Raw genomic sequence first — 11,093 nt, 5'->3', positions numbered from 1 at the left:
TCGGATATTCCAATAAACTACCTCGGATATTCCAATAAACTACCTCGGATATTCCAATAAACTACCTCGGATATTCCAATAAACTACCTCGGTGTGGTAACCTTGTTGAAGATTTGTTTTGCCGATTTGGAATATTTCGCGATTGTGGGAGAGTCAGTTTTAATTGAGGTGACCGACTGAAAAATCACCCCAAACTTTAAGAGAACTAATCACGACGTTTGGATAAACTTTATTTAAAAAAGTTAAAGTTAAATTGGCTCATTTGGAGCTGGCTAAATTAAAGGAATTTGCCCATTTGGGGCCTAACTAAAGTTTTAAGAATTTGCCCATTTGGGGCCTAACTATGGTGGTTGAGAATTTCGTTCTCTACTACACGAGCTCTCGGTCTAAACTAGTTTTTTTTTGTAAGGTAAATTTTCGGTGTAAGCTGGGAGCGAAGAACAGATAACGAAAGGGGTGTAACCCCTAGCGCGGTACGGGATGGAAAGTTTCGATAAAAACGCTGACTCATTCCTGCTTCGTATTTTTATTTTGCACACGACATCTAGATGGCGTTTGCAAAATATTACTCTATACGGAAAATTTGACGAGGGAGAAGCCACTCTATAATAAACTCTTTCTGAGGGTGTAAGATGGGAAGCGTATTACGCCGTATAACGCGGAAATACACTCGGAATTACTTTTTACAGTTTTTATTTCAATATTAGAACGGATTAAAGGCATATCTCCCGAATTTACGGCATTAAAACCACCAAAAAGGTAATATCGGGGGAATACGCCAGTGGCTGATCCCTCGAATGGCGTGGTGCGTTTCTAGTTGTCGAGGGGAAAGCCGCTCCGTAATAAAGTCTATCTGAGGGTGTACGATGGGAAGCGTATTACGCTAGTTGCCTGATCCCTCGTATGCCGAGCGCTCTCGCGGGGTGCGGGTTTGTAACCTCGTATTTTAAGCTTAAGATGATACTGAGAATAAACTGGCGGAGATTGGCGCTACTCTAGAGACCGCGCGCGTTATCAGGGGTATCGTAAATTATGTACGTAGGTAACCTCGTATTTTTAGCTTAAGATGATACTGAGAATAAACGAAGGAGAGATCTCTGGTCTAAACGCGCCAGATTTTACGGTAGACCGGGAGTCTTATATTACGTACGCGGGAACCTTGCGGACTGACAACGGCAATGGTCTAAGCCTTTGCTTAACTGAATTTTCTACTTTGATTTAAATATTAATTTATCAAGCTAGGTATACTTTTTGTGATCTACAAGACGTTTAATGTTATAAACAGATTCCCGATTAGTAAAATCCATTGTCGGTAAGTGTATACAAATGGCCAATTGATTCAAGTTCCTATATAGAAACTAGTTCAAATAAAACGAAAATTATCAAATCGTAACTGAAATTCCTACTTAGATTTAAATATCAATTTTTCAAGCTAAGTATAATTTTTGTAAACACTGCGATTAATTGTATTATTTACTAAACATTGTGATTAGTGTTTAGAGCTCGGCATTATCTATCCATTATCCACAAATTGGTGGATAACCGATTATTTATAAACAAAGTTGTGGATTATAATACAATTTAGCATATGAGTTATGTGGATAATTTTCGAATATGGATGAAGATAAAATAACTTGGATAATGGATAGATAATGCCGGGCTCTAAACATTGTGATTAATGTAACATTAGTAAATAAATCATTAATGATGACTTATTTACTAAACATTGTTATTAAGGCGTTAGAGCCGAATATTAAATCTTAACTGAATCTCCTACTTAGATTTAAATATCAATTTTTCAAGCTAAGTATAAGCCCTGAAAATTTACTGACAAATGTGTTACAATCGATTATATCCAAAAATGGTTAAAATTGTTCATAATTAATTAGTTTTATAAAAAAATTATTTTAGTACTTTCACTCCCTTTTCAAGATTAAACGTATTGCTTAAACATTACGGTAAAATTCTTATAATTAAACAAAATTATAGTCCCTAAAGCCTAAAAAACACCTATTTTGGGAAAGTTCAGAAGAACCCTTGTGTTTCTACCAAGAGCACTTTACAATTATGACATTGGAAATTAATTTTTATTAAAATAATTATAAACTCTAAAAGTTTGAATTCTTTTTAATATAATATAATAGTTTGTAACACACCTCTCATTAAAATTTTAGGACATTTAAGTATAATTTTTGTGGTTTAAGTGAGACCATTTTTGTTCGTAATATATTATTTTACTAATAGCTCCTTAGAAGATTGCGTCAAGTGAGGAATTTTAGCTTGACCATTGCAAGCAAAACTCTGAGGCCATTGCCCAACGTTCACTGAGCCGCTTCGTCGCATTATCTTATTACATTATCACAAATAATGATAAGTTTAACCAAGGATATCCTGTTGAGATTGTTTTAAAGTTCCTAACTCTCGATTTTTGAAGTTATATACTGTCTAGTGACACTTGAAGTTCCGATTTAATGTTATAAACAGACTAGGATCGTTAGCCGATATAGTAAATTAACCGATGTCAAAATCAAAGCTTAACTGAAACACTGAAACCAATTTTTTTAACTCATTTATCTGAAATAAAAATATAATCTTTCATATTTAAGAAATATTCTGGTAGTATTTATAAAATATTAATTAAAAGACGTAGTAATTGTCTAGATTAGTAAAATCCATTATCGGTAAGTGTACTCATACAAATGGCCATTTGATTAAAGTTCCTTTATAGAAACTAGTTCAAAAGAAACGAAAATTTTATTTATATTTCTCCTTTAATATCACAAAACGTTAACGTTTCTATTTTGGTATAAAAAAAACTTCGGGAATTATGCAAAGAAGCTGCCAATTTTGGTGTCAGAAAATAATAAAATTCATCTTCTTTTGAAACTTAACCTGAGAAATTTAAATTAAAGAATAGCTTGATATCTTTTCCAGTGGATAATTGTTTGATATTGATATTTCGTTTCATTGATTTTAAATAAATTGGTATTGACATCGGTTAATTTACGATATTGGCCAATTGATCATCACCAATAGTTTAAATAATTTCAATTAAACGGTTCAAAACCTTCAGGAAAAGCTTAGTTTTATATTGAATAAATTCCTAATTTTAAAGTAATAAATTAATTTATCGCAGGTAATTAATTTACTGCCTTAGTGTAATTTATGCTGAAATAAAATTATGCAATGAAAGAGGAAGTGACGTACATTTGGGTAAGTGTTTCGCGGGAGATTCAAATGTCGATTTGGGTTAAAGAAATAAGAGAATAATTTGAGATGGTGAAATGTTTGGCGGGAGATTCAAATGTCTATTTGGATTTGGGTTAGAGAATAAGGTTTTAAGCTCTCTCTCTCCTTATGGAACCAGCCCTAATGTTTATATTTGGATTTGGGTATTTAATCAATGAAATTTTTAGAGAATAGTGTCCCTGGATACATTTCAAGTGTTCTGCTTATTTCCGCTCTCGCGAATTTCCAGGAGGCTCAAAGTATTTGAGTTATTTCCGCCCCAATTCAACCTTTTCTAGCTGTGATTTATTTCATCGGTTTTATTTTAAGCAAGGACGGAAATAAGATAACTTTGAGACACTTATAGGGGTCACTGCCTCACTGGACCAATGTCCTATAAATTGATTGGGTGTGCAAAATGTTCTGGTTGCTGGACCAGCTTGTTTGGTTTTATAGGTGTTTTTTACCCAGCTTACACGGGCGTTTTCGCTGCTTTACCTTTATCATAAGTAACAAGGTATTACAAAGTACAGAGGTTTACATAGGATTTCAGATCGGTTACAGATATTTTTTCATTAATTTTTTAACGTTACAAATACAGATTTAAATAGTTTTATACAAAAAGAGATAATAATCAGAAATTACAAAATAAAGTAAATTAAACAAAGATAAATTCAAAAACAAGTTGGTAAAGTTCAAAGTTTGGCGCGTTAAATTCAACACTCCCCACCAAATAATATTTCCAAATATTATTGGAAATAGTGTTACGCGACAAAATATAGCTAGCTAATTAATTTCCAGATTATAAAGAAGTGAGATGGGACGTCTTATTTCGTTTCCATTTGGCGTACGTACCAAACATGACCTTATTAATCCATCTCGGCCTTTCATTGTTTCAGTAATTAAACCTAAGCGCCACATATTTTTTGGCATTCGGTCTTCGTGAATAATGACCACGTCTCCTACTTTTAGGGCATTATCATTTTTGGTTAACAGTACTTGATGAGCACTGCGCAATTCCATCAAGTATTCTTGCTTCCATCGCTTCCATAAGCGATCTAGTACGGTTTCTCGGTACCGTAGTCTTCGGGCCATCGCGCGTTGAGAGTTTGGTAACTCGGCTTCTTTGACTCTTTGAGGTGGGAGGCACGAAATTCTTTTTCCCGTAAGAAAGTGTGCAGGTGTTAGTGGTGTCGGTTCCTGCACCTCGTTAAACACGTAAGTCATTGGGCGTGAGTTGATAATTGCCTCTGTCTCGAGGAGTACAGTCTCCATTTCTTGATAAGTTAGTGCGGCTTGACCAAGTACTTTGCGTAGGGCCGTTTTAACAGTTCTCACTAACCGCTCCCAGTATCCTCCCCACCATGCAGCTCTATCAGCTATGAAGCGCCAGCTGATTCCCTTTTCTCCGTAGAAGGAGTGGTACAAGCTTTAAATGAATTGCTCGGGTGACCGCGCATGTAAAGAGGCATATGTATGCTTTCTCCACGTTTTCTCCAACCTTTACATACAGTGGTCCGGCGAAGTCAACTCCGACGACTTGAAATGGCGGTGCTTCATCTATTCTTTCTTGAGGAAGGGGGGCCATGGGTGCCTCCCCTGGTTTGGCTTGAAATCTTCTGCAGACCATGCAGTTGCGTATGACATTCATTGTCATCTGTCTCCCAGTGATTACCCAAATTCTGCCTCTGGTCTGAGTTAGGGTACTTTGAACCCCAGAGTGGTAAACCTGCCAGTGACTACGGTTGATGAACAAAAACGATAGTCTGTGGCCTTTGTTCAGTATTATTGGATGTTTCTCTTCTTCTGGCATTCTTGAATGGTGTAAACGTCCACCGACGCATAGAAGTCCGTATTGGTTCAAAATAGGCTTAAGCTTTGCGATATCTGACTTCTTCCCGTTTATTAGATCGGTAATTTCGGCCTTAAAGTCTTGTTTCTGCACGCTCTTGATCCATTCTATTTCTACTTGACCCATTTCTTCTGCTGTAATCGGTCCGGTTTCGGTTTTAACTTTCCTCATCTTATTAATGGACCTCTTGACGATAGCCGTAATTCTAAATACCTTATTTAGGGATTGGTATTTGCTTAAATCGATTAGGTTTGAAATTCCTTTATCGAAATCTTCCTGGATACATTGGACTACTAAAACTGTCTTCTTGTTTTCGTTTTCCATTACTTCTTTTTGTTCATCCGTCATCTTATCAGAGTTCTGTGGCCAACTTGTCTTCTCTTTCTTAAGCCATTCGGGTCCTCCCCACCAGTGCTTACTTCTTACAATTTCTTCTGCCTTTGCTCCCCTGGTGGGAATGTCTGCCGGATTGTTAGTGCCAGGGCAGTGCTGCCATTCTTGGGGGTTAGTTCTCGTTTGAATTTCTTCTAGTCTATTTTGAACAAATGGCTTCAGGGTTTTCTAGTTTGACTTGATCCAGCCAAGGGCTACCATGGAATCTGTCCATAAGTATCGGTTAATGTTCTTGGACTCGAATGATTCTTGGACTACATTGATTAGCCGGGCTCCTAGTAAGCATCCTAAGAGTTCCAGACGTGGAATAGATATTGTTTTCAGGGGTGCGACCCTTGCCTTTGATACTACAAATGTCACGCCCACCTTTCCAGAGATTGTTACATAGCGCAGTTAGATAACTGTAGCGTATGCCTGTGAACTGGCGTCACAGAAGGCGTGTAGTTCTTCCTTTTCCGTGTAGTAACAACGCTGTAGTTTTGACGAATAATTGGCATTTCTTTTCTCCAATTTTCAAATAGGATCCTTATTTCTGAAGGTAAATCTTGGTCCCATTTTACACCGTTAACCCATAGCTGCTGGAACAGGAATTTGGCCCTTATCACGAAAGGGGAAAGCATTCCTAGGGGGTCGTAAATTTGGGCTATGGCACTTAGTACGCCTCTTTTTGACAATTTTGCTTCTTGGATAGTTTCAACCAAATTTGTTAGGTCGAAAGAAAATACGTCCGCGTTCGGTTCCCATAGTAACCCCAGTATTTTTTGAGCCTTCGCTTCTGATCCGTCTATTATCATGTTTTCAGTACTCGAGTTTTCTTCTCCCCATTTCTCTCTTAACTCCGGCGAGTTAGTCCTCCATTTCCTTAAATTCATGTTAGCTTCTTTCATGATGTTAGTAGCCTTTTTGGAGAGTTCAAGGCCTTTTTGGAGAGTTCAAGGCCTTCTTTTACGTCTTTTTTCCCTCCTGTGTAGTCGTCCACGTAAATGTCTCTTTCCAACGAAGCCACGGTTTCTGGATCTTGGGTGGCGTATTTCTTTAGATGTACCTTTATAGTTGCAGCTAGCAAAAATGGACTTGACGTCACTCCAAATGGAACGCGCGTCATTCTTAGGGTATCGAATTGGTTCTCCAGAAGGCGCCCATTTTGCTCTTTCACCCATAAGAATCTTACGAAATTTCTTTCTTCTTCGATCAAGGAAACCTGCAGGAAGGCCTTTTCGATGTCGGCGCTTATGGCAATGATGTGGGTTCGGAAACGAATTAGTGCCTTCAAAATGTCGGGGTTAAGGTTGGGCCCACTATCAAGGCAATCATTGAGGCTTGGCGCCCCTTTCACTTTAGACGAGGCGTCGAACACCAGTCAAAGTTTTGTGGTTAACCTATCTTCCTTTTTTACCCCCTGGTGTGGCATGTAGTAGCAAGGGGTGGTGGCTCCTCCAGTAGGGACTCGTTTCGCTATCCCCAGTTTTAATTGCTCTTCTACGACGGCTTTATAATCTTGATAGAAGATTGGATTGAGCTTGAACTTAAGTAGTAGGCTTCTCATCCTTTTGGTGGCTACAGATAGATTATAGGGTAGTTTCTCCTTGGACACCTTCCAAGGAAACTTCACTCCGTATCTCCCATTTTGAAATACGGTTTCTGTTTCGAACTTCTCCATGACTTGGTTACTCGTTGGTTCATCTGGACTATCTGTAATTCCAAGGGATTCTATTTCCCAGAAGGCTTTTAGGTTCTTGGCTTTTTCCGGCTCAGTTAATCTAATATTAACCGTCATGACTTGGATTCCAATATTGTTGACGCTGGGTCTGTCTGAATTGACGGGTCCTTGTATTGTCCATCCAAGTTTGGTCTCCACTGCTACTAGAGCGCCGTTAATTCTTTCGTGGTTCAAAGTGGCTACGTCATAATAATAGTCTGCCCCAATAAGTATTCCAATGCTGCTTGATGGGGGCGTATTTTTGCTCGGCTCATCAGCTAGTTGCATGTGTCTTTCAAGAGCGAATCTTTCTACTTCTTCGCAATTAATTAAGGTAACCGCTGTAGTTAAGTAGGGCATCTCTACGGCTAAGAGATCAATGGCTTCTCCTGGCTGTCTGGCGTTCTGAATGGTAACGCGTACTACTTTTCTCTTAGTTACTCCTGGATTCGGGTTTCCGAAATTGTTGATTTCTATGTTTCTTTCTCCTACGACTGGCAATTTCAGGCTTCGAGAAACATCTTCTAAGATGAATGTGGCTTGACTACAGTTGTCTAGGGTACAACGTATTTTCTGGCTGTTTCTTGGTTCGTTCGGGCTTTTAGCGTTTGCCATAGCGGTTTGCAAAAGCACGGTTCTCGGTTGGGGGCATCTTACTAGAGACGTAGTTATTATTTCTGTTTGGTTTACGGGCTCCTCCTGATTTTGCTTCACCCCCTCTCTTCTATTTCTTGCGATTGTTTTATTGGCTTTATTCTTCTCGCAAACAGCTGAATTATGTCCACCTCCACAGATTTTGCAATCTTTGTACCTAGAATTACATCTTCTAGCATCATGGCCTATTCTTGTGCATACGTAGCATCTTCCTTGGGTGTGTATTAGTATTTTCTTTTCGTCTAAAGTGTAGTTGGTGCAGTCGATGGTGGCATGAAAGGGCGTTTTGCAGAAAATGCAGTAAATGTTTGGCTGATACTGATTTTGGTACAGTTTGACGTTGGTATTTAGAGCTGTAGCGCTTGACCAGTTTGTTCTTCTGAACGGTCTTTCTGGTTGGCCAGTTTCCGGTCTGGGGTGGGGTAACCTTTCTTGTTTAGGCACGCTTTTGGCGTTTATTTGGTCTTTGCAGAGCATGGAACAGGTCTCGCGACCTTCTACCTCTTCTTTTAGGAAACTTACCAGAAATTCGCCGTCAAACTCATCTTTATCGCGTATCATGCTATATTTAAGCCTAATATCATATGGTAACAATCCTACTAAAACTGGACACAAGGAAACCCCGTTCGCCTTTATATCTACTTTTAGAGCTTTCAAGCTTATTAATTTACTCTCGCATGCGTCATACAATTGTCTTAACCCTTTAATATCATTAGATCTTTCAACCTCTGGTAATCTCATGAGAGTTTTCATTAATATATTAACAGTTAATTCTCTCTTATCATATTTGTCCTTCAGACATGTTACCGCTGCATCGTAATTTTCATCGGATACTTTATATCCCGAGAAGGATTCTTTAGCCTCCCCCTCTAAATATGATAGTAAATAATTAAATCGTTCTACCTTTGATAGTCTCTGTCTTGTGTCAATTGTTGAACTAAATTGGCTCCAAAAACCGAGCCATTCGGTTATGTCACCACGGAATTTTTGGAGTGTTAGGGTTGGAAGTCTCGACTCTTCTCTTAAGTTCAAAAATTGTTCTTGTTGATTCACCAGGTTCACTGTTGATCCACTCGCGGGTGTTGATGTTCCCCTCGAGGAAACGTTTAGTCTCTTAAGTTGTCGATTCACTTTGTTTTTCGTTACGGTGATATCCTCCTGGTATTCCTCTGGCGCGTTGAATTCCGTCTCTATTAAGGGGTCGTCTTCTGAAGTTGGCGTCATCTGGTCCAAGACATGGTTGTCTAGTTCTTTCAAAGCTTTCTCCTTTAGTTCAAAGAGATTTAATTGGTCTTCAAGTTCTTCTGCACTGGTTTCCTGGTCTCTTAGCATAGCCTCTATGCTATTAATCGCCTTAGTTGCGTTTGCTCGGACAGTCTTCCTCATAGCCTTATATTTTATCAAACTCGTCATGATTAACTTTACCGATTTGTCGGTTCACAGTTCAAAAGGTATTAATCCAGAGGTTCTCGTTCGTACTGTCCCGGGATTCTGCACCAAATTTATGTGGTAACCTTGTTGAAGATTTGTTTTGCCGATTTGGAATATTTCGCGATTGTGGGAGAGTCAGTTTTAATTGAGGTGACCGACTGAAAAATCACCCCAAACTTTAAGAGAATTAATCACGACGTTTGGATAAACATAAATCAAACACTTTATTTAAAAAAGTTAAAGTTAAATTGGCTCATTTGGAGCTGGCTAAATTAAAGGAATTTGCCCATTTGGGGCCTAACTAAAGTTTTAAGAATTTGCCCATTTGGGGCCTAACAAAAGTTTTAAGAATTTGCCCATTTGGGGCCTAACTATGGTGGTTGAGAATTTCGTTCTCTACTACACGAGCTCTCGGTCTAAACTATTTTTTTTGTAAGGTAAATTTTCGGTGTAAGCTGGGAGCGAAGAACAGATAAAGAAAGGGGTGTAACCCCTAGCGCGGTACGGGATGGAAAGTTTCGATAAAAACGCTGACTCATTCCTGCTTCGTATTTTTTGGTTTTTTGAGGTGTTTTTTACCCCAGCTTACACGGGCGTTTTCGCTACTTTACCTTTATCATAAGTAACAAGGTATTACAAAGTACAGAGGTTTACATAGGATTTCAGATCGGTTACAGATATTTTTTCATTAATTTTTTAAGGTTACAAATACAGATTAAATAGTTTTATACAAAAAGAGATTATAATCAGAAGTTACAAAATAAAGTAAATTAAACAAAGATAAATTCCAAAACAAGTTGGTAAAGTTCAAAGTTTGGCGCGTTAAATTCAACACTCCATTTATAATAAATTTATTCCAATAAACTACCTCCGATATTCCAATAAACTACCTCGGATATTCCAATAAACTACCTCGGATATTCCAATAAACTACCTCGGATATTCCAATAAACTACCTCGGATATTCCCTTCAACTACCTCGGATATTCCCTTCAACCCCCTCGGATATTCCCTTCAACCCCCTCGGATATTCCCTTCAACCCCCTCGGATATTCCCTTCAACTCCCTCGGATATTCCCTTCAACTCCCTCGGATATTCCCTTCAACTCCCTCGGATATTCCCTTCAACTCCCTCGGATATTCCCTTCAACTACCTCGGATATTCCCTTCAACTCCCTCGGTTATTCCCTTCAACTCCCTCGGTTATTCCCTTCAACTCCCTCGGTTATTCCCTTCAACTCCCTCGGTTATTCCCTTCAACTCCCTCGGTTATTCCCTTCAACTCCCTCGGTTATTCCCTTCAACTCCCTCGGTTATTCCCTTCAACTCCCTCGGTTATTCCCTTCAACTCCCTCGGTTATTCCCTTCAACCCCCTCGGATATTCCCTTCAACCCCCTCGGATATTCCCTTCAACCCCCTCGGATATTCCCTTCAACCCCCTCGGATATTCCCTTCAACCCCCTCGGATATTCCCTTCAACTCCCTCGGATATTCCTTTCAACTCCCTCGGATATTCCCTTCAACTACCTCGGATATTCCCTTCAACTCCCTCGGTTATTCCCTTCAACTCCCTCGGTTATTCCCTTCAACTCCCTCGGTTATTCCCTTCAACTCCCTCGGTTATTCCCTTCAACTCCCTCGGTTATTCCCTTCAACTCCCTCGGTTATTCCCTTCAACTCCCTCGGTTATTCCCTTCAACTCCCTCGGTTATTCCCTTCAACTCCCTCGGTTATTCCCTTTAACTCCCTCGGTTATTCCCTTCCACTCCCTCGGATATTCCCTTCAACTCCCTCGGATATTCCCTTCAACCCCCTCGGATATTCTCTTCAACCCC

General features: G+C 39.2%; 2 protein-coding genes across 2 annotated transcripts; both read right to left on the bottom strand.

Annotated features, from left to right (window-relative positions):
• Window positions 1-4,014: 4,014 nt before the first annotated feature.
• LOC149677726 (uncharacterized) lies at window positions 4,015-6,360 on the bottom strand. The gene is made up of 3 exons (XM_089837392.1): window positions 5,858-6,360; window positions 4,740-5,612; window positions 4,015-4,657 (listed from the first exon to the last, which is right to left on the bottom strand). The coding sequence occupies exons 1-3, from the start codon at window positions 6,358-6,360 to the stop codon at window positions 4,015-4,017; spliced, it is 2,019 nt and encodes a 672-aa protein (XP_089693518.1).
• LOC149677725 (uncharacterized) lies at window positions 6,357-9,239 on the bottom strand. The gene is made up of 2 exons (XM_089837391.1): window positions 6,870-9,239; window positions 6,357-6,740 (listed from the first exon to the last, which is right to left on the bottom strand). Exons 1-2 carry the CDS (start codon window positions 9,237-9,239, stop codon window positions 6,357-6,359), a joined length of 2,754 nt encoding a protein of 917 aa, XP_089693517.1.
• Between the last annotated feature and the right edge of the window lie 1,854 nt (window positions 9,240-11,093).

Source organism: Phalangium opilio, unplaced genomic scaffold (genome assembly GCF_054372755.1).
Source record: "Phalangium opilio isolate 3A_F unplaced genomic scaffold, DU_Popi_V2 ptg000043l_1, whole genome shotgun sequence".
NCBI classification, from domain to species: Eukaryota; Metazoa; Arthropoda; class Arachnida; order Opiliones; family Phalangiidae; genus Phalangium; species Phalangium opilio.
The sequence above is the reverse complement of the archived record's forward strand: the minus strand, read 5'-3'. Positions and strand labels throughout refer to the sequence as shown.